The 24,360-nt window shown below is 42.7% G+C and overlaps 1 protein-coding gene across 20 annotated transcripts in view; it reads right to left on the bottom strand.

Moving 5' to 3' along the window:
- KALRN (kalirin RhoGEF kinase) overlaps positions 1-24,360 on the bottom strand; it is a 616,045-nt gene that overhangs the window by 166,605 nt on the left and 425,080 nt on the right. For 6 of the 20 annotated variants that reach the window (XM_032480687.1, XM_032480702.1, XM_032480718.1 and 3 more), the window contains exon 34: positions 6,573-8,170. The exons of the other annotated variants lie outside the window; for them this stretch is intronic. In XM_032480687.1, the coding sequence (XP_032336578.1) occupies positions 8,108-8,170 (63 nt within the window). In that variant the 3' untranslated portion in view covers positions 6,573-8,107. Of the gene's footprint in view, positions 1-6,572; positions 8,171-24,360 lie in introns of those variants that run through there. 20 annotated transcript variants of the gene reach the window in all.

Raw genomic sequence — 24,360 nt, 5'->3', positions numbered from 1 at the left:
CCTCAATCCTCCCTCTCCTCCAACATTCCCAGCCTCAGTACCACTATCTGCCTTGAGACCATCTGGGATAATTACATTACAATCTGTATTTCCAATTAGGTCAGTCACCAGAACTCAGATCCTCTCCTCACTTCTTCCCTCATCCCCTGCGCTACTTAGAGCACTTTGAAGCTATAGTTTCCACTGTAGCATGAGTCATCATCTGGTATTTTATATATTTTACTTATTTATTTGCCTGTATTCCTATCAGAATATAAGCTCCACGAGGGCAGGAGTTCTTGTCTGTTTTGTTGTTGTTGCCTAGGATAGTGCTTGGAGCATGGTAGGTATTCAACAAATATTTGTTCAGTGAACAAATGATACAATGGATAGCTAGTATTTATCAAAGGTCACTAATTATTAACAATATTACTTCTTTTGTTTTTTGGATAAATGACCCTTTATTGACCTGCAAGGATGTATTAGCCTTTCCCATAGTCCCTGATAGTTAGTGGGACCCTCCAGAACCCAAATCATCACATTACTTTGGGCATAATCTTTGATATCTCTCCCCCATGTCACATGCTTGCCAAAGAGACCCATGTGCCCAATGTAAACATTGGTGCTGTTCCATGTCAACCTTCTGGATGCCCACCACCATCCCTGCTTGCATGTGCTTCTTTTGTAAGATGTCTAATCCAGGAGAAAATAGCCAGATTTCTGACTATTTAAGCCAGATGAGGTCTGATGGGAAACTGTCATGTGGCAGTGGTCTAAGCAGTCATTTTTGAAACGCTCATCGGGCTCAATGGGCTAACTGCCTTCTCAGTTTAATTTCTGAATCATTCATTCCTCAGAAGCTAGAAATGCTGGGTTGATTGCCTGTCCTAGAAGACTATGCACCTGCCTGGCCCTATCAGCAATGTTGTGCTGTGCCATTAAACTGGAATGTCACTATTTATATCCTGCAATACCAACCAAGCCCTGCAAGGGCCTCCCTCTTTAATGATCTATTCCATCTGCAAGCTTGCTTGTGTGTCCTTGCAGTGTGGATAGAGAGTCCTCAGATTATTTGTGATGGCCTGGTTTTGAGGCCATATCTATGGCTCTCCAACAAGTCTGTTGGTTGGTTAGTCCCAGAAATACCAAAAGAAAATAGAGCAATATGTCAATATCTTTAACACCAAATGAGAATGAAGGAAGAGTCTTGGAAGTACAAAGCCTCGTATTTCCATTGCTAACTTCCAGCAGCCTTGGAGGAACTTAACTGTGTAAATCAATCTAAACACCTGCTCCTCTTAGGGCCAGGATGCCCATGCAAGTCCTCAAGAATCTATGAGATACCAGAGCAACAGCTGGAGGGCCATACTTGTGGGTCACTCTCAGAGTCAGAGGGCCACACTAGGGAAATCTATGTCACTTCTGCTCCAGTCCCCACTCTCACTTTGGGATCCTCTTACCCTGATTGGTGCTATAGCAACCACCCTACAGAACTCAGCACAGCCAAATCTAAAAACTCCACAGTATGCCTGGGTGTAGGGCGCACTAAAAGGTCACCGTTGCCAGGCAACAGAATCCCTGGACAGCCTAACAAATAGAATAACACTCCTTAATCCACCATCCCAGAAACTCAAAGGCAGATGCATAGAGACCCCCTCCCCCCATCACTGCTGTTTGGCCCTGTGGCTACTGCTACCCATGATAGGCCCATCCATAGCAGGCCTGGCTCTATTATCGCCCCACTAGCACCCTAGATGGTCACTGGTAAGGCTGGATACAGCACCTATGCTGTGAAGGCTCCCTCCAGGCCAGGACAGGCTTGCAGGACTGGCGAAATAGGACAGATCTGAGATCCAGCTGCATATCTGTTCTGAGCCCCCGTTTTGGGATCCCACTATTCACCAAGCCCAGCCTGCAGCAGAGTGGAGTCAGAGCCTGAGCAGCTCCTTTAAGCAGCTGAGGGTGTGAGAGCTGCTGTACCATCAGGTGACCCAGTACAAACCGGAGGAAGGCGTGTAAGTGGTGTTCCATGAGCCACTTGGTCACCAGAACTGCAATCTTATCCTTGTCTTCTGACTGCACTTTTGGTTTTCTAAACTTGTCTTCCTTTTTGGATTATGAATTTAGAATGTACCTAAAGGGTACACAAAATCCTTTTTCCTGGGCTTCAACACCTTTCCCGTGCATGTGTATTTGTGCACACATGTGGACACACACGCCCCTGCACACACTGTGGAACTATGGTCTGTCTCTCTTCTTCTCATGGTTTCTCTAACACTGACCCAACTAACTGAATGCTGTGCCTGCCACTCCATGCCCTCCAACCCAACCTATTTTCTCATAAACTCAATCCTGCGTTGCAGTGGGCATGAACTATTTTTTTCTTAAGGAACAGTCACTTTTATAGCACAACTGGAGTCGAAATCTCAGAAAAAACACATTCACACTGGATCTTTCATCAATATGGAATTTCTAATCACCCAAGTTTTATGATTCTTATATATTTAATTTGTCATGGTCCACAGGTGGACTATCTACAGCAGATATTAGACCCTACACCACCCCCTTGTTACCATGCTTTAGGGCTGCTGATGCCATCTCAGTGTGTCCTCAGAGCTTCTTCCTTACCCCTCTTCTCCTCCCCAGGTGTCTTTTCTTTCCTAATGATGCCTCTTTTATGTTGAAGCTAAAATAACCCATAAATTGGCTTTCTTTGATCATACAGTGAGTACAGAGAATGAAAATGGGGAGAAGCTCACAAGGGCTTATCTACATCTAGAATATACTTCAATGTTGATTATTCTATATAATTTACAAAGTGATTCTAATATATGCCATGTTCTTTGAGGACAGGATTAGTTCTAACTCACTTTCAGAGCCTGCTCAGTGGCTTTCACAGTGGCTGGTACACAGTAAGTACTGAATATGTGCTTATGGAATAAATGAGTGGTCCCAATGGCTGTACGGGAGGAAGATGTCAGAATATCAATGGGTTGAGAGATATTCGAGGGCAATTTTAGAAAAGAAACTTCTAAAACCATGGACTCTTGGATGGTCAAGAAATGAATGGAAGCTGAAGGGAAACAGCTCCGTGTCATTCCATCCCCTCCAACCCAACCTGTTTTCTCATAAGCTCGATCCTGCATTGCAGTGGGCATGAACTATTTTGTGAGATTCAATGGGAGACCTCACTCTCTCACTACGAGGCATCGGTGCAGGACTGGAGAAAACAACAGATGGGCAAGTACTGGAAAACAGGATTTTACCTTTCATGCCCATTTTTTTTGGTAATATTTAAGTATCTGAGAATGTGATTCATCAGCCATCAGATTTAACAAAATCTCTCTCATTTTGCTATGTGTTCTAATGATACAGGAACTTTCAATTATCTCTGCTAATGGAATGGAGGCAAAGGTACACATCATCAAAATGCCATTTCTGTTTGCCTTTCGGGAGTATTATGTGTGCTTCTTCCCCAGCAGGTCTGCTTTCATCCTTAGTTCTAGCGTGGGCTAATAGTAAAATGAGTTAGCATTTTCTGTGTACGATACCTGGTAGCAGAAGAAGAGATATGTGTTTATGGCAGAGGAAACTCATGCAGAGCTTAGTATTTGTCACAGTTAATCACCCATATGGACAATCTACTTACAGCAAGTGGGATTTTGAACGGAGCAAAATGCAAAGAGCAATGACGTGTCCTGGATTTGAATGGCCCCAGATAGACGCCCCAGGGGGAAGCTACAGCTCGTGCTATGAAGAGTGGTAGTGGGAAAAGAACACTGGACTAGGAGTAAGGGAACTGGGGTTCTCCTCCTTGGTGCCCAAGGGAGGACATTTACCTCTTTGTGTCTTAGTTTTCTTTAATCTACAAATGTAATAATGACATCTGTAACTGTCTACCTAACAGGTTAAACTGCCAAAGACAGCAGTGAGTACAAGGGCTTATAGCAGTATTAAATGCTATGAAAATGCAAAGCACTGATAGACAAACAATGAAATACTGTCACCAGCTTTTTAGGATCTTTCCTTCGCCCTAACTCCCCAATGCTAGGGGTCTTGGGCTGTGGCTTCTGAAACTTATTCCAGTTTAAAAAAAACTCACACTTCTTAAGGATCCTGCTCTTCCAAGATAGCCACTTTGATAATGTCCACGGATCCTAATGAACAGATATATCCTTTCTCAGGATTTTAACAGAGATCTTCCAGCTATAATACCTGGGTTATATATAACCTAGTGGCCTCAAGGTGAGGTCCCTGGACCAGCAGCAGCACCTGAAAATTCTTGGATCTACCCCAGACCTACTTTATCACAAACTCTGAGGGTGGAGCCCAGCAATCTGTGTTTTAACAAGCATTCCAGATGATTCTGATGTATACTCAAGTTTGAGAACCACAGATTTAGCTCAAGGGAAAAATGGGAAAGCTAGGAATTGGGCTCTGGGACATGGTACTGAGAAATTCTTTATTTCTCTGAAGGAGGCAGGGGAAGGCTTATGGGACTTTTCAAATCATACGGCACAGTTGTGTGTACGTACGCGTGTGTGTGTGTGTGTGTGTGTGTGTGTGTGTGTGTAAAATGATGTCCGAGAACATAATTTTCTCAGGGAGGTCTTTCTCCCAACCACCGTACCTAAAACTGCATCCTCCCCTCCCCAGGCACCTCCTATCTCCCTTTCCTGATTTACCTTTCTTCGTAGTATTTATCACTTTCTAATATGCTCTTATTTACTTATTTATTTTGTGTATCATCTGTCTCCCCGAGCTGGGATGTTCACCCCACGAGGGCAGTCTGTTTTGTTCCCTGCTGTATCCCCAGCTCTGAGAACTCTGCATGGTCCCTAGCAGGCACTCAATAGATATTTGTTGAATTAAATGAGTGAATGAATGACTGCTGAACCCGAGAGATGAGAAAATACTGGGTCAGACCAAAACACTGAAACACCTGTAAGCACCCTTATTACAGCACAGGAGCCTTGCCTCTGTTCCTGCTCTGGGCTCTGAAATAAGTCTGCAGACAAGGCTTGGGCAAATGCCACCCTCAGGGGTTTGGTTCACTATCCTGCTTGATTATCACTACAAAGTGTGCTCTCTGGTTTCTCCTAGGCAGGGGATAGTGTACTGACTGATCAATATGTTCATATGGCTGGCTATGCTTAGGGGGCAGTCTGTGGGTGTGCAACAGATGAGAGTGAGACACAGCAGGGATGAAGGTAGTCTAAGAATAGAAATCTACTGAGTGCTGGTTCTCATGCTGCCCCTAACTTGCTATATAGTCTTAAGCAAACTTCTCAGCATTTCAGTGTCTCAGTTTCATCTGTGGATCTCAGTGGTTTCCACGGTCCCTTCTAGGTGTAATTATACATCCATTCAAGTGGTACTTGGTTAATGCCTGTCTCCTCTTCTGGTAAACTCTATGAGGACAGGGCCTGTGTCTATATTTGCCCACCTAGTTCATGATGCCCAGCATCTGTAGGCACTCAAATATTTGCTGAGTGAGCATCTCTGTGAAAACCAAATGGGGACCTCAGCCTCATCAACCTGTGCTCTACACAACTAAGTCCCAGGGACGTGGCTGTGAGTTGTGAAGGCCCTGCCCTGGAAGGGATCTCCAATCACACAGGAAGAGCAGGGCACTGGCTCTGCCTGCCCCTACCAGCCCCCAGGGCACACGTAAGTTGCACAGTTCATTAACGTGAAGACCATAGCAAGGTACAAGGGAGAGCCCAGGCTGGGCACTGGGCCATCAGCTCTGTGGTTTGAAGAAGCATGGGTCTGGGGATCAGAGACCTGAATTTGAATCACAGATCTGCTGTTTTCTAGCTTTATGACTTTGTACCAGTTATCCACTGCTCTCAGCGTCAGCCTGTGCATCTGAAAAATGAAGACAGTACTGCCTGCCTCCCAGGATGTCTGTGAAGATTAGAGGAGATAACGTGCACCATCAAGTGCCTTCCTAGCATCTGGTGTGGGAAAGGTGCTCAGTATGTGGAAGCCTGCTGGTCTGGTCCTGCCTTCCCTGCCCCTTGTAAGGCTTTTTAACACAGCCTCCTCTCCCCAAGAACTGGCCTAAGTTTGTTACTAGCTCATGGGAGTGCCCCAGTCAGTCTTTACACAAGGGGGATACAGATTGGAATAAAAAGTGCTTCTTAAAATATCTACCTTTGGAAATACATATTTTCTCCATTGGCTTCCAGTTTGCTTAATGAGATTTTGAGATTTGTAACTTGCTATAACTTGCTATCCAAAGGTGCGATTTTGTAAATAAAATTTAACAATTGATTATAACTTGAACGTGCTGACTCTTATCACTGAACAGAATGGGTTAGAACTTGACCTCTCTTCTTGGCTGCTTTTGTCTCCTGCCTTGCTCTTTCTCTGGTGGAGGGAGTTGCCCTCCTGTTCCTGCCCGCCCCCCTCCACCTTCCCCACCACACTCATCTACTTCATATAGCCATCTTCATTCTGGAAGACAAATTCTGCCGCTAGGCAACCAGAAGACAACATCAGTGTGGTTGATCAGTGACTGCAATTGCAGTGGTGCCGCCACCATGCCAGACGCACACTCACTGCATCTGTCCCCAACAGATAGAGCTTTCCAGAAAGTGGGATGGGGTGAATTCTTGGTAGAAAATTAAGGGCCTCAGCACTCAACAGAAAGTATTTATAAATCACTGTATATCAACAGCCTGCTTTAGAATCATTTTATTAGAACACATTCAAGAAAGTGACATATGGAAAAAAGACAGCAGCAATTCTCCATCATGCAAATGCCCATGTTAAGGTTCTCCACTGGATTTAAATTCAAGTACAAAGACAGTCCTTTCCTGAGCCAGGTGCAATTCCAGAGAATGACACTTTGAATTGAGAGCATATTTCCTCTGCAAAGTTCAGAACACTGAACAACTCCCACCCTCACAGTAAGACTGTGAGCTACATGGACGTGTAAACTTTCAGGATTTTAAGGAACCCTTTACCCCAGCCCTCCCCACTAACCCAGTTGGAGGAAGTAAGCCCAACTTTGGGACCTCTTAGAAATAAGGTATAGTCTATTGAAAATAAAGCAGTGGGCCTTAAAAAATTAGAAAATGAATATATATATGTATATATATATTATATATATATGTAATGGAATCATCTTTGCCTCTTGCCTTGGTGTGGGGTTTCCATGAAGCTCTGTGTTGGGCTTTGGGTTCTCTTGAGTGTTTTGGAAGCTGGATGACTTTTAAAAAATTTTTAAAACTTTTTATTATGAAAAATTGCAAACATATATAAAAGTGGAGAGAAAGGTATAACGAACACCCACATCCCCACCATCTAGTCTCAGCAATTATCAACATGTGGCCAGTTTGTTTCATTTATTTCTTCTCCCACTTCCCACCCACCCCCCAACAGGAGAATCTGGAAGCAAATGAAGGCCGGGAGGGTCATCTTTGAACCAGACACCTCAGGAGTGAATAATTTTAGGGAGGAGCTAGAAACTCGTGACAAAATCTGGGTAGGTAGAAGTGGATAAAATATTCATTGGGAGAAGTGGTTCCTGCCAATATTTGGGAACAACTGGAGTTAACCCTAATCTTCCATAAATCATAAACATAAACTGTCCCTCCTTCCTCCTCCCTTTTTCTCATGATGTGGGGGAGGCAGGCTAGATTAGAAGGGTGAGTTTTTTCCAGATTGGAACCACTGACAATAGAAACATTCAATCTAGAGAAAAACTCTAGAGACAGGTACATCCCTCCAATGAACCTGCTCAGTCCCACGGCAGACCTTTCAGGCAGCGAGGGCCTGGGGTGGGGGTACCTGGGGTTCAGACTGGGGAGCTGGGGGAGTGCATCAGGCCATGGGGCCTCTCACAGGTCCCTACTGTCCCACCACTTTAGACTTTGGAGAGAAGCTTGGCAACCCCAAATCGCACCCAGTAGAGAAGCAAGGAGCCCCGAGAGGTGAGCCCATGGCCCAGGTGGGCAGATTTTGCTTGGAACATGTTGCCCTCTGAGCAAAGGCTGCACCCCACAACAGCCCTGCCAGAGCAGTCTCAAGAAAGGTGGGTGATGGGAGTCCAGGTGGGAGGTCCCAACGGCGGCACGGCTAACCCGGTGAGCTGCAGGGACAAGTCCCAGGCTGCGCGCTAAACGTAAGTGGAGAAAGGATCTCCAGGTCCCAGGTACCACCGAGGAGCAAGGTTGCCATCCTGTTAAGAAAAGGGCCGGGGCTCTGTGATTTGCATATGACTTTGCAAAAATTTCCATGAGATCCCGCAGCCCTTTATAGAAAACAGAGTTAAACCATCAGTGCAACCTGGTGTATTTCTAGCAACCCAATGCACAGTGCAGCCTGGCAAATACACAGTCGTTTGTTTTAGAGGAAATGGAGGAAGCAGAGTGTGTGTTGGACACTGCTTGGTCTGAAGACTCAGAAGAAGCCAACTAGGTCCAGGATCCAGATAAGGATCGCTGACTGGCCACTTTTGTTAACTGTCAGAGCTCAAATCCATACACTTTTCCTCACATTAGTTCCCTGTAGAGCACTCCTGCTGTGGCTTCCCAACTTCCAGACAGATAAGGAAGAGCAGAATCAGGAATAATATAAATAGAGATGCATTAAATATGAGGTCCCGTGGCAGTGATCATTAGTGTTAATTTCATACCATTTTCGTTTTGTTTTGTTTTCTTGCTTCAGCTCTTTTAGGGTCCCTCTGCCTTACCAACAAGTCATTCAACTGGAGAAAAGAGACTGAGAAAAATTTTTGCATTTATGTAGCAGCTCTTTAGTAGTAACTGACTTAAAATTCCTATTTCAAGTGTTTCTGGGGTCCATCAAGTGGTAATTTGGAATTTTTCTAAGGCATGTGGTCCATGCAGGCTGCAAGTCTGAGGGAATGGATTACTGACTGAGCGAGGGAGAGAGTGGAAGAGACCCCAACTCCAGTATGGTGACACCATTTCTACCGGTCCATCAGAAGCAATGGAATCACTGTGTCTTTAAGAATGATGGCCCCTCAAAGAGAACCAACTTCTAGTGCTATTGGAAGAGCGAAACATTTTAAAAAGCAATGGCTCTCAGCCAAGAGAAACGTTCAAGATGAATTAAAGAATATGACCTCTCATTTGACTGTGGTTCAGCTCATGGTGCCAAAGGCTGCCTTATAGAAATAAGAAACTCTGTTAGTAAGAACTTTAGCCAGGCGAAAACTGCTCATTAAGGGAGAGAGAACATTTCAGCATCAAGCTCCAATGGCAGTTACCCTGAGCCTTGGGGACGGGAGGGGATGCTAAGGATTCAGGAAGGAGATGAGATTCTGAAGAATGCCAGGAGCAGTGTGCATGCACTGAAGTACCTTAGAGCAAAGTGCTGGTGACCACTGAGCTTACTTTTCCCAGGGCAAAAGGGACTCAATAATCTTAAATTGCATTTTCCTTTGCATGATGTTACATTAATGGGAGGTGGCATCAGCTGTTCTGATTAGCTAGTCCCCCACATCACAACTCACTCTCAGTATCAATGTAGTTTATAGATGTGCTATAGATGTGTCTGTAGAATTAATTTTAGTTGCAGTAATAATTTTATAAGTGCTGAATTTGACATTTTGCTCTTTATACAGTGGTTAAAGTTCTGAAGGGGGAGAAGAGTTTTAAAACTACTTTTAGTGTCATTATTATTAATAGCTAATTTGTCATTTTTATCATCACTACTACCAGTTGCTAATATTTATTGTGTGTTTACCACGTGCCAGGCAAAGTGCTGAGTGTCTGGCATGCACAATTTCATGTAATTTGCACCACAACCTCATGCAGTGGGTAATACCATTACCCCCATTTTGCAGACTGAAGCACCGAGAGGTCCTGCCCAGGATCACACAACTAACTGGCAAGTGGAGGGCTGAGATCTGGACTGAGGCTGGCTTGACTCCAAAGCTGTCCTAGCCACTGTGCGAGGTTGCCTTTTGTAAAGGAGACTCCATTTGCTAAATGATATTTGTACATGTGTATGTTTGTGGATTCCAAAGGTCTTGGAAAACACCCCTCCCATATTTTGAGGATTGATTTTATCTTCGAGGACTTGACTAGAAGTGGTTTGGGTCACTTCATTAATGCACATTCATTAGATTTTACACAGAAACGTTTATCCCCTTTTAAACCTCATGTTGTGATGGTCTCTGTGCACCCGCAAATCTGTCTGATGATGGTTCAGTATGTGAGACAGCTAAGAATTAAAAGCATGTAGGCAAACTGAACACTCGTTCTCTAGAACTCTGAGAAAACACACACATGTTTACATAGGAAGCCATTATTTTATATGGCTCAGTTGGTACATGGAAAGGGTACTTAACACCAATGCCCTGTTCTTAACTTTAAAAACAATGGCCATTCATGATCTCATTGAGGTGATTTTTAAAAAATCTGGCCGAGGGCAGACTAGTGGGAAAAGTTTAAATAGAAGTGTGCTTAAAAAAATGGCCATTAATTCTTTCTTGAAATGCTAATGATCTCTATTATTTAGAAAATAACTGTCAGTTTGGAATTCACATATATCCCAAATTCAATCACCCTCTACCTCTGGCATTCTGATTCTGCTTCAGTAGGCCAGTGAGGAGCCTGGGATTAGCTTTTATAATGTTTCCCTGGGAATTCCAAGGGTCATGTGGTTTAGAATGTTTAAGGCAGAGAGAGAACTCTTCTAGGCCCCAGCCACTCCATTCTTGGAAACCCTGAGTTTTGCAGCCTTTCATCTGCATTTTCACATCTACCAGCATATGCTGTCCAGAAGCTCCTGTCTTTGGTACTTTCCATGAGAAGCAAGAATCAGTGAGACCTGCTTTGAATAGGCCAGTGGCTTCTATGAACCAGATCTCCCCAGAATTATTTTTTCGGGGGGGGTGCTTAGGTTGAGATTTCTCCCATCTACCTCTATTCTGGTACAGACCCCTTCATATATAAACACTTTACTTATTTATTTAACATACTGGAGGTCCGATTCTACTAGACACTCATAATACGAGTTTTCTGAGCTATAAAGAGATGTTCTACAGTTCCCAGGTGCACAAGAGACATCATGAGAAATCCAGTGGTATAAGAATAGCCACAAGTGGGGGAATGTATTTATTATATCATAGATCTACATCCTTTCTTGTTCCCTAAAGAATATGAGGCAGTTATCTTGAAAAATATTTTTAAATGCATCTTCAGTGGACTATATGTTCTAGATGTTTCTGTCAGATGAGTTTGGAAGCCATGGAGGCAATGATGGGCCTGAATTACTACTCCTATGGCCAAGACACAATAAACAGCTTCCTCTAAATTCCTGACTTATGTGATGCTCCGCTAGGCACAGCAGACAGGGAGCAGTGGACACAGAACATGGTATGGGCTTGGTTTTTAATTCAGGTGAGTTTCATTCAGTTGGTCAGAAGGGAGGGTTAATAGGACTTACAGCACTGGGGCCAAAATGTGGCTTTGTGTGTTTCTGCCTGAATCATCCAACTGTTTTTGTTAATGGACTCGGTGGGCAGAAGGCAGTGTGCACAGTGGACGTGAGAAAGACTTGGGTTCAAATCTCAGCTCTGCCACTTCCTGGAGGTGTGACCTTGGGCAGGTTATTTAACTTCTACATTTTCCTCATCTGCAAAATGAGGATAACGATACTTACCTTGAAAAAGTGTTGTGAGGATCGAATGAGAGACTATACGTAAATGACCAGGCTTATAGTAGGAGCTCAGGAAGAAATACTGTGGTCACTGTTGGGTGTTTCTGCTCTGGAAGCTTCCTTGGCCTGCCCAGTTACAGCAGGAACTTCCAAGGGGAAGGACTGCATGGTTCTCAGTAGATGGGGGGATTTGTCCTCGGCGGGGACTTCACTGCTCTGTGTATGTTCCTCCTTTACACCCAGGGAATGGCGAATACTAAACTGACTGGCTTAAAAGAGACTTTCTTCACCTCACATTTCAAACTAGAGCCCAGACTGGAAATGTTCCTTGATGGAACCATCAGAATGAAAAATTGAGATATAGAGAAGTTAAAATGTTGCATCGTGCAGGGAGAAAAGACATAAACATCATGAAATATATTTCAGTTTAGCTCTTTTTCAAGAATTGATTTGTATGGCTTTCTCTGCTCCTTCATGCTTCCTACTCTGCCTAAAGGGTCTCCCTTTGGCTCTCCTTCTAGGCATCTGTTCGCTGCTCATACTGACCCCAGGCTCCTCATCCCAAAGTGAGGAAGTTACTGATAAGGACCGGTTGGCCGAGCAGCTCAGTGAGAGCAGGGAGGCCTTGGAGGTGGTGCAGAGCCATGCTGGGGTGTGCTCCTCCTGAGTGACAGGCCAGGGGCTCCCCACTTCCAGAACAGAGAAAAGAAATAAGCCACAGCGAGGAAGAGTCCATCTCTCTGTTTTTCATCTTTCCATTTCTCCTCCTGCTCAGGGAGCTCATGGAGAGAACTATGGGACCAGGCCGTGTGGGAGAAACACCCTTGACAATGCTTGCTTCATGTAATTTTTTTGTTTCAAGTTCAGAAAGGTTAGGAACTGTCTCTTTATTAAAAATTCTTATCACAAACTTTCCCTCTGCCCTTAGACGATGGAGATGAGGGAGGAGGAGGGAGGCGAGGGGTGGGGGAGCTATGTCTTGACCTAATGGTGAACCTGCTGTTTGGAAGCTTGCCGCCCGCACAGGGGTAACCCGTTCCCTTAATGGAGGCTCCCTGTGCCCTCCTACCCCTGGTGCCAGTGCCCTGACACTGATTGCTCTGGAAACCCCTCCCTCTGGAATCACAGTGGGCTAAACCTATCTTGAAACATGTCTGCTTTCTTCCTCGCCCACTGCATAGCTCTTCGTAAAAATTCTTCATGAACTTGAAAGTATATTTCAAGCTTTTCTTCATCTTTTCCACACTTCTCTAAACAGTTGAGTTTGGGGGGAAACCCTGATGAACTCATTGTTTGCCACTCCCCACCCCCTAAATTTTCCTTCGCTTTCCTTTCATTGTCCAAGGTCCTGACCTTCAAACCAAACAAAGTTGCCAGTTCCTCAGCTCACAGCCTTCAATAACCTTGGCCCATTTTGCAAGTCAGCCCAAATTCACTCCCTGGTCACTTTCTCTCATCTTGAGATACTGAGAAGTCCATCTCTCTGTTCCCCACTAGGCACCTGCTTGTCCCCTCGTCCCTGGTTCACTCAGAGGGTGGATCTCAGCAATCATCTAATAATCCTGTCCCTGCCTATCCTTAAAAAATAACATTTATTAGTGGGGTTTTTTGTTAATAAAAGTAATTTGACTTGTCATAGAGAATTTGGAAAAAGCCACCATCCAGAAATAACCACTATTTACATTTTGGTGTATTTCCTTCATATATACACACATGAATGCATATATGTAGATACAGATATATGTATACATGCATACAGAAGCACAGACTTGTACACATATATACACATCCACATTCCTTCTAATGTTTAACAGAAAAATTAGTCTTTCATATTTAGAGGGAAAAGGGAGACCCCAAGCAGGTGGGAGATAAAAATAACCCCAGGCTGCAGCTCAGGTAGGCTCTTCACCTGTGCCAGGTGTGGTCACAAACCTTTGGAGCACATGACTTACTGGTTTAGAATGCCATGGGCCTGATGGTCAGGGAAAAATACGCAAGCTATTCCTGCCTCCCAAACCACAGAGATGAATACTTCTCTGAGAGTAATATGGGAAACACATCCAGAGACACACAGTAATTCATAAATATACACAAACAGAAGTTATACACATAAAACATATCCATAAAACAACTATTTTCTGAGCACTCTCTGTGAACGCCCAACTCTACCTCAGTGTGTTGCAGACAACACAGGGTACCACATATGAGACTTGTCTCTGTGGGTCTCAGGATTCAGTTGCTGAGACAAACATAAACCCATGGGAAACCACAGCAAACTGGAAGAAGATGCTTTCTCACAAAGTACTGATGGAAGGCACTCCAGAGATCATGCTAATAGTGAGGAAGATGTGTTACAGCATTCTTCCTGAGGTCAGAAACACATCTATCAGGACAGAGAGAGAATTCTGGAGACACAGTGATGCAGTATAGTTTGGTAGACAAAGGTGATTATGATTTGAAAGATCATTATACTTGAAGATAATCACACATATTTACTAGAGGAGAGGTTTGCAGACAGCAAGGGACCCAGGGGAGGGGCAGGACCAGGAGGAAGGGGTTTTCTCATCAGGAGGCTCTAGGTCCTAGAGAATGTTGCTGTGGTTTGGGAGACATGCATCTCCTCTCAAAACTCCCAGGGACAGACTTTATACATTATATTAAAATCTAAAGTCAGGCTGAGGAATTGCCATCACTGTGATGGTCCAGTGGAGTGTTATTTCAGGAAGAGGACAGAGAATGAAAGAGAGCTAAGATGCCTTAGAGGTCCAACTTGGGGGGGGGGGGCTGTCTAGACCAGAAGCAGATCTGGGAGAGGATATATGAATTTAGTTTCAGTTCTGTTGAGTAGAATGAAGAGTCACCAAGTGCAGTTATGTCACAGACAGTTGCAAATGTGGTACTGGATCCTACAGCGAAAAGTAAGGGCTAGGAACAGAGATCTTTCAACTCATCATTACAAGAGCAACCTTATGCTAAGAAATGTGGCAAATACAAAGTAAATCATATAACATATGCTTTGGATGTTAAAGAATGATATTCAATTTTGGGGGGAGGCAATATTGGTGACTCAGAGGTGGTGGTAGGGGATTAATATGGAGAAGCAGTGAGCATGTCCTGAAGGAGGCATGAGTCAGGCTGGCAGTGAGGGGTGGTTGGGACATGATTAGGTACAGTCACGAGGCATTCTGGAAAATGGAAGCAGCAGGAGCAGATCATGACATGAGTGGGGGCACTTGACTGCCATTGTTTACTAGGTACCAGATGCTGCAGTACACAATAAAGATACAAGCATCATTAAGACCAAGACGTGATTGTCAAGTTGCTCACAATGTAACAGGGGAGAAAGACACAGAGGCAACCAATTATTTGGTAGGCCAGTGAGGTTGCAACCTATAAACTGCCAAAATTCAATCAACCATTTTGGATCCACAGAAATGACAGTTTCATGTGATTCAGTCTAACGTAAGTGCATTGCAATGTGTACAACAGATGAGGGTCTCTAAAGGATCATGTGTAGGAGGGAAAACTATATACACATCTCTGGGGATGGGCCTGTACCTTCTTCTAAGTAAATGTGCTGCTGAAGGGCTTTTAACAGACATGTGAGATATTGGAAGAAATGTTTCAGGCAGATGAATCTGGTGTCAGTAGAAAAGATAAAATCCCAGAAAGCAGTGGGGGGCATCTACGAGGCTATTTAAAGAATTTAAGCAAAGGGTGGCCAACGCCTGACCAGGGTGGTGAGACAGACATTTTGAGGGAATCACCTTCAGGTCTTGGCAACAGACTGGCTGGCTATCAGAGGATATGCTCCAAATGGATCCACAGATACAAATCTAGGATCTGGAAATTCTTGCTTCTGCCCAAATAGGGACATCAAGCCAGGTTGCTGGTTTGAGAGAAAAAGAAAACTTTCTGGTGCTGAGACTGAGGGAAGCTGACATCAAACTGGAAAAACCTGCAGTGAGAGTGTTCACTATGTCACCATATGGTCTTGTATTTGCTTGTTGGTTTCCTGGTTTCTTGGAAGAAAGCATTCATAAGGGTGGGGACTGGCTTGTTTTGTTTCACTGCTGCATCTCCAGCCTGGAGCATAGTAGGTACGCAAAAAAAAAAAAAAGTTCTGAGTGACTAAATAATGAATACAAACCTGTCATTAGGAATAACATTACCTCAGAGACATACTCTTGGAATTTTTATCATGGACATCAGAATGGAAGCAACAAAAACCTTGTTGAAGGTTGGGGAGGAGCTAGAAAAAGAAGAATCAGGAGAAGTTCCACTGTGGGGAGCAGGAGGTAACAAATGTGTGTCAAATGGCAGAAGAAAAGGCTATGTTTGACAATGTGAGAGAGCAGAGGTGTTGAATGGGTGTGCTGGATGGAGGTGGAATAAGGGATGAGAGCCAGAGCATGTGGATGGATTAACCTTAGACTCTTTCTGAGTCAAGAGAAAGAATGAGAGAATAAAAGGACAGTTACACAACCAGGTGAGATAAGAGTAACTCTGTAACCATCATGCTGAAAAAAAAAAAAAAAAGCCACTTAGTGTTTCTTGGATGCTACTCAATAAAGTCTAAATCCCTTTGAACGGTGTCCGGCGTCTGCCATGATCTGACCCAACCAATAATTCCAGTTTTGTTTCCCAAAGCTCACCTCCCAAACTGCATGCTTCATCAGACATATTCACTCCACATGCCCCAGAGGATACACTTTCCTTCTCCCTTTCCCTGCTCTTGCTGTTTGATGCATTTAGGGTGACTTTGCTCCCCACTCCCAACACTAATGCTGCCTGGATAAACTCTACCCTCTACCCACTTGGTAAAGTTTAACACTGAATCTTCCCAAACTAATCTTCCCAAACTGTAAGTTTTATTTTCTTACTTATATTTGTCCCCAATTTCTAGATTTCTTTCTTACCCACAATGCCAAACACATTACCTTGGGTTTATTTGGTCTTCATTTGTTCATTTAACAAATATTTACTGAGTACCTTCTATGAATCAGTATTCTTTTAGATTTGGTGATGCAGTTGGGGAATAAAACAGGTATGTCTTTGCCCTCACGGACTTAACATCTGGAGGAGGCAACTGTGTGGACAAACAAATGCTTCTATAGTTAATAATGGTGACAGGTTCCAAGAAATAACAGTATAGGATGTTGTGAGAGATATGACTTGGGGAGCAGAGTTAGTCAGAGGCTAAGTTAGTCAGGACAGGCTAAGACCTGAAAGAAGAGAGAGCAGATGGGGTGGACTGTGGCATGAGAGGAGAAAGAATTTTCCAGGCAGAGGAAACAAAGATCCTGAGATGGCAAGAAACCTGACATATTCAAGGAAGGCCAGGAAGGTGGTGAGGCAGGAAACAAGAGGAAGAGTGGCTCCAGTGATGAGAAGTGGACCAACGTCCAGATCATGCAGCCCGCATGGGTCACACTGAGGATTTTGGTATTCATTCAAAGAGCAAAGGGATGCTATCAAGGGCTTGACGCCACAGATGTGAAGATCACATTGGCAGCAGAGTAGAGGAAGGATTAGAGGGAGGTACGGTAAATGTCTGAGGACAAATTAGGAAGCTTTTTTTTCACAGGCCTTGTGTGATAGGACAGTGGATTGCACTACAGTGGATTATACAGACCCTCAACAAATACCAAAGGTGTGCAGGCTCAATCACTAGGAGTGAGAGTCAGTCACTAGGCCTGAGAAGAGTTGACTTTCACCTTTACATATCTGTCCACTAATGTAAACCACAGTCAACATCACCTCAGCTCTCCAGAACCCTTAGGAAATGTGCCTGTCAGGAAAATCAAGTGTTCTGGACTAAAGGTAAACACCAACACCAACTTTTTCTCCCCATTTAAATCTTCTTAATGAATACGTTTACATCTCTGACTCCTTAAAAAGCAACAGACACTGAACATAATTTCCCCTTTTGTTGACAATTACAAACACCAATGTGAGTAATAATTATGGTGTAGTACAAGACACAAGGGAGTCCTAAGGCCTGCTGGGTCACACAGCACTGCTGGTCCCTTCACTAAATAGAACCCAACTGTTGGAGTTTTATTTCCTCCATCAGCTTTTGCTTTCATAGCTTTTCTGCTCCCTCTCTTGCTGTCAGTAGCTCAGCCTTTGTGGCTATTAGTGTGTGTACATAGAAGTAACTTTCTCCTTTTCCAGTTCTCTTATGGGCTCAGTAACTAGATGCCAAAGATAGTAACAATTACATATAAAACTAGGATTTGAGAGGCTTTCCTGTGAGCATAGATACTTAGTTTTGCTATGCAAAGATTTCTTTTCTGGGTCTTGAATCTGTCAGACAACTGAGTTCCAAATGCAATGGACTTGTCATCTTTTTTTCTAATACGCTTCATTGCTTTAACTGTAGTACCTGTCACATAATGTGTAGAGTAAATTGCACAGACAGATATATTTTAAAAAGTCAACTAGTTCTTATTCTTCTACTAAAACAAAGGTAAACTTAGGGATTGGCAGAAACCCACATTATATATAAAGTTTCCATGTTGGCACACTATTCTGTGGAGAAACAAGTGATGAACTGAATTTAAAGTACTAAATGTACGAAATTTCTCATTATGTCACATCACACGAGCCTCTAACTTACAAATGCATTACCTTCAAAACGTCAAATAAGGTGTTTATTAAGACACAATATAGAGAGTGAAAAGACAAGCCACAGAGTGAAAGCAGATATTTAACACATGTACAACCAACACAGGACTAATATCTAGAATATACGAAGAAGTCCTAACATGCTTAAGAAAAAAACCAGACAACTCACTAGATAACTAGGCAAAGGCTTGAACAGGGTCATCATAAAGGACAACATCCAAAGGCCCAATAAGATATGAAAAGATGTTCGGCCAGGGGAAAGCATATTAAAACCATAAACAGATATTACTACATACCCATCAGATACGCAAAATTTTCTGAAGTCTGACTTTATCGAATATACATGAGGACGTGGAGCAACAGTATCTCATGGATACTGGTAGAGGTGTCAACCTGGTACCAACATTTTGAAAAACAGATTACATCATCTACCACCTAGCAACTTCTTGCTTTTTTTTCACCTTGCAATTTCACTCCTAGCTCTACTTCCTAGAGAAACTCAAGTACATGTGTACAAGGATACATATACAAGAATATTCACAGAAGCATTGTTCACAATAGCCCCAAACATCCCATGTACAGAAAGGATAAATAAATTGTGGTATATTCATACAATGGAATACTATACAACAATGAAAATAAATGAACAACTATATACATCAGCATGGATGAATTCCACAAAAGTAAGTGTTGAGTGAGAAAAGACACATACACACACACAAACACACACACACAAGCATACAGTATGATTCTAGCCATATAAAATTTAAAAACAGCCATATTGAAACTATATTGTTTAGGGACACAAATACAGGAGGTAAAATAATAAAGAGGAGTAAGGACATTATTATTATAAATGTTAGGAGAATGGTTACCTCCAGGCAAGAGGACAGGGTTGTGACCAGAGAGGGGCACACAGGGGGTTTCTGGAAAGCTGACAATGTCTTGCTTTCTTGACCTGCATGGTTACTACATGTATGTTCACTTTATAACTATCCATTCAAATGTTTAGTGGTCTTTATGTGTTTTCAGCATATACATTTCACACTAACACATTTTTAAAAAGTTTAATGTAAGCCAGATGTATATGATTAGGAATGCATTTTATCCATAGAAATAAGAGCATAAACAACAATTAGTTAATCAGACAAACCCATAACTCTCCTTAGGTAACAGTATAAATTAAATACCAAACATTTGCATTAAAATAATCGACAATTATACAGCTGTGATAATATCAGTTAAATGAAATATACAAAAACAATAATGAATAAGGGTTATTTTTAAAGTATCTGATTGGAAAAGATAAAAAATATTGATGATGTACTAGATTGCAAGATTGGGGAAAGTGACACTCATACTCAGCTGGAGGAGTATAGATTGGTCCAATTTCTATAGGTGGTGCTCTGACAACGTCTATCAAAAATTTTAAATGCATATTCCCTTTCATGCAGTAATTCTACTTCTAGGATGTTATCCTGTTAATATACTCACAACTCATAACTGTGAGACACAAGGATGACAGTGTTGTTTGTCATGGTAAAAGACTAGAAACACCCATACACCCATCAATAGAGGACTAGTTAAATAAATTATGGTACTATGAGTAATGGAATACTGTGCAGCCATCAAAAGGATGATGTAGCTCTACACGTCCTGCTATGAAATCACCCAGGTTTGTTACATGGAAAACAGCATAAAATAATATTTTTGCTACCAATTGTTCAAACATTTTAAAAAAGAATAAGTATGAGTTTTTATATTAAATAATATCTCTAGAAGAATACCTACATTTTGAACCATGTGTATGTATTATTGCTTCAAAAGTTCATTTAAAAAATCTTAAATGCATGTGCTTAAGGGAAAACATGTTTAATTAGATTATTATGAGAAAGCATAGGAAAGTTTAGGTAAAAATTCTAAGGGAACTTTTGACTAGTTCCCGTCAGAGCTAACAGTCCTATTGAAAAAAAAGTCTAATTCTCCATCAAAACAAAATAATTCTTTTGATACAGATATATCAGTAGGATACAGATGTATCAGTAGCACTGCTCTTTTACAGACTGTCCATGATTAGAATAATTATTTTGGGATCAACACTGATACAAAGGAGGAGAAATAGGAAGATGAATTTCAAGGCCAAGCTCAAGTTTCACTTCTGGTGTAAATGTCTTCTCTGGTTCCCAGGCTAAGTTTGTTGTTCAAAGCGGGCATACTTCTGTTATAAAATGTAGCTTATTGTGTATGTATCTAAACCATTGATCTTTGTTGTTTTTCTGATGCCTAGCACAGCAACTGGCATAAAGGAAGTGCTAAGTACAACTGTCTCCTTCTATAAACACATGTAATATGTCTATAGCCGCCCTATTTGGTATCACATATAAGATAGTTGGGGGTGTGAACTCAGAAGACTCTGGGACAAAGACAGAGGTTGTTCTTATGTGTCTTGAATCTCCATGGTATCTTGTCATCAGTGGACACTCAATATAATTCTGTCAAATAAAAGAATGAATTCAGTGTACTGATATATTTGAAATAATTTTCCATTTTGCCTCTAGCTAATTTCATTCTTCTCCATTAACAGAGTTTTCTGCTTGATCAGGTGTTAGTGGTAGGGCCTCCTTAGTTACCCTCTAAATAACACAACCAATCTAGTGGTTGGGATTTTATATGCCCCTCTTAGAAGTACTGTCTTAAATTTAATGTTAGAGAACATATCCTAAAAATCATCTCTTTGAGGAGTTTTCAATAAATTTCTCATGATCACAATAAAGATTCTTAATAGCCTGTGTGTAAACAGGCATAAAAATTGTGACCATTCCTGTTTTGGGAGGTTGTGGGGCAGCTGAGAAGAGTTAGACTCTGTATTACAGATTTCAGGTTCTACAATTTGAAGGAACCCCTTCTAACAAACTATTCTCCACTCCTCATCCCCTTTATTATTATAACAGTTTTCCCTTTTTAAAAAAAGAACAATTTTCTTTTGATATTCCTGTTTTATGAGACAGAAATAATTTTAAAATACTTGGGGGCTATGTAGATACTTCCTAATCTTTCTCTTTGTCTAGAATGTCTACCTGCAATGAAGGTAACTTTCCCTAATCAGGAAATCTGCTGACTGCAACTATAGCCCAAAGGTGACAGCGGTGGGAAATCAAACTTCTGGTTTGAAGTGGTCATGAATCAGGAAATTAAAAACTGGGGGACTACCTTCAAGATATCTCAAATGATCTTTTTTAAAAGAATTGCTGTGTTCTTTTAAAATAAAAACTTACTTCTGTTTTTTTGGACATTTCTGTAACTGCAAGTAGAGACATCCGAAAAAAAAAAAAAAAAAAAAAACCACCAGAAGCAAGTTCCAGTGCATTCTAAAGCCCTCAAAATTGAGCATATTTAGGTTCACATCAGCACAAAAGAGAAAGGTCTAAGCAGGTCACAGAGGCACTTTGTCTATTTGCTCACTGCCATATCCTCTGTGTTTAAATAGTGTCTGCCACACATAGGGGCTCAATGAAGGGCTGATAGATTAATCAACGAGATAAAAGGTAACATACATCAAAATCACAAGGAAAAGAAAAGATAATGAATTTTTAATATCCTCTAGTGCTCACTAAGTCAGACTATTGTCCATGTGTAAGTGAGTAACAGCAAAGAGTAAGTGAAACAATTTTTAAACCCCGTTCCTGCAGCTGAAGGGAGACAGGACCAGCTAGCAGGAGACAGGAGATGAACAGAAAGATACAGCCTGATTGTTTTTTCTCTTCAGTACATCATAAAGTTCGAGAGGAGTATAAGCCCTTGCAGATAGTGCAGAGAGCAATGCATATGGGAGCATCCAGTGAGCATCCCAGAGCCAGCGTCGCAGGGGCCACGCAGATTAGAGCGGTAACTCCTGAACTTCTAATTAGTGTATATACATCTCTCTGCAATCAGCAATTTCAAACAGAACCAATTACAGCACTACTACTACTACTATTACTACTACTACTACTACTACTACTACTACTACTACTACTACTACTACTACTACTACTACTACTACTAATAATAATAATGACAGTAGATGAACATTCTGAACTTGGAAGACTCAGCCCTAAGCCCTCACACCTGGGGAGGCTGGAAACTGACTGACAGCTCTGAAACACAGCTAGGACCAGACCTGCATGGAACATGGTGGCAGATGAATGGAAAGACTGATTAGCAGAGGGAAGGGTCTGGTTAAAACTAGGGAGTGGATAGGAAAAACTATCAGGGGAGAGGCAGGCTGCTCTACTTGGTGGACGTTTGCTACTTGGTGCCCTGGGGAGAGACTCTCAGCCAAAAATCACATCCTCACTGTTGCTTCTAGTGGGAGGCGGCCCCGGAGGACATGCAAACTCATTTCTCTTGACAAGATCCTGCTTTCTGGCAACAGGATCACATCGTCTCACCCCAATGCCACAAATCCTTAGGTCTACCCATCCCCGTCACGTGGCTACCAACTACACTGGTCACAGCAGACAGGTGGGCAGCGGCCATTGGCAGTGAGGACGTGACACTAAGCTTCCTGGCAGGTAAAGCCCAAACGAGCATTTTCAATCTAAGGTCAAGATCAAGAAATAGGGTAATATTTATCCACTTGTCTGTCAGACAGGCTTTTCCCAAGACTCCTGTTATGGCCACAGAAAATATACGTCACATTTTACAGCACAGCTGCATGGGTGAAGGCAGTCCCAGGGAAAGCAGGGCCACCACTTCAAATTCACCTTCACCAGCCCCACCGGCTCTGGTCTTACTGCTTGGGTGCTAGACGTTCATTTCCAGTAACACTTCTGCTTGAAACTTCTAAGAGTTAATTTTCACTTCCGCCAGCAGAGCTTACCTCTAGATACCCTAACTCCTGGTGGCACTTCTAGTCACTGAGGAGCACAACTTTTAAATAATAGTTCCCACAGCCCATTTCCCCTTACCATTAGCTTTAATAAGGCAGACTCAGTCAACCTGTTCTGCACTAAAATAACTTTTCAGTTTACACAGAAGGAGAAAAGAGTAAGTGATATGCCAAGAGGTCTGTGCAGAATACCAAGTAAAACCCTCGCCCTGAGAGCTGCCGCTTCTCTGCCTACAGTCTCCATGCTTGCCCCCCCCCCCCATGCCATCTCCCCAGCTGTCCATCCGTCCGTCTTGTCTCGTGCCCCTTCTCCCCAGCAGGCAGTGTACTCACTTGGGTCTTGTTTGCCTTGGACTGTCGCCAGCTAATCCACTTTAACATCTTGGTTTAATCTCAAATTTGCTTTCTCCTTCCACCCAAATTTTTAAAAGTAGAACTGAAATTTGTGCTGGGTTGTGGCAGGGCTGAGCTGATTCTGGAGACTCACTGTTCCCAGGCAGCTTGGAGGCAGGGATCAGCCTTGCTACCGGTGCTCACTGCCAAGCTTTCAGAACCCAACCGGGAATTTGCCTTGAAAGGGTTGAAGACTGTCTGGGACAGAATCACACTCCCGCCAAGGCCACCAGATGAGTCACAAGTACTTGGTATCAAAGAGTCTGTGATAGGCATTAACAGTCAAGAAGTTCTCTTTCCCTTTTGCCACACGCCAGCCCCAGAGACAGCGGACTGGCCTACAGAACCACTCTGTGACTTACTTTGGGTTGTTGGGATTTGCTGGGGCCAGGTGCAGGGTGGTGTAGAGGCAGCTGGAGAAGAAGCCAGGAACAAGAGTGTTTGCTTTTTGCTACAAAGTTCTAGAAGTTGAACTATTGGGGTTACTACAAAAGTATTATGTTTTAAATCCAATTTAACAGGCAGGAGAGTGACTTGGGTTTGAGCCTTAGGTCTGCCATGAACTGGCTCTGTGATGCCGAACACAGTCCCTGTTTCCTTTAAACAGGAAGAAGGCAGAGGGCTAGAGGATCTCTCAGGTTCTGTTCTTCCCTGAGCTTCTGTGTTTCCAAATTCCAAACTCACCCCGAGTTAAATCTGGCCTCCGGCCACCCTGCAGTTATCACACAGAGATCTAATCTCCTGGCAAGTCACCTTTTGCAAATTCCTTATCTCTGGAACAGATACTTGCACAACGCTGCCACCAGAAACAAAGAGATTTTGTGCAGGCGCAGTGTCCCGCGCTC

The sequence above is a fragment of the Camelus ferus genome, chromosome 1, assembly GCF_009834535.1.
Source record: "Camelus ferus isolate YT-003-E chromosome 1, BCGSAC_Cfer_1.0, whole genome shotgun sequence".
Lineage (NCBI taxonomy): Eukaryota > Metazoa > Chordata > Mammalia > Artiodactyla > Camelidae > Camelus > Camelus ferus.
The sequence above is the reverse complement of the archived record's forward strand: the minus strand, read 5'-3'. Positions and strand labels throughout refer to the sequence as shown.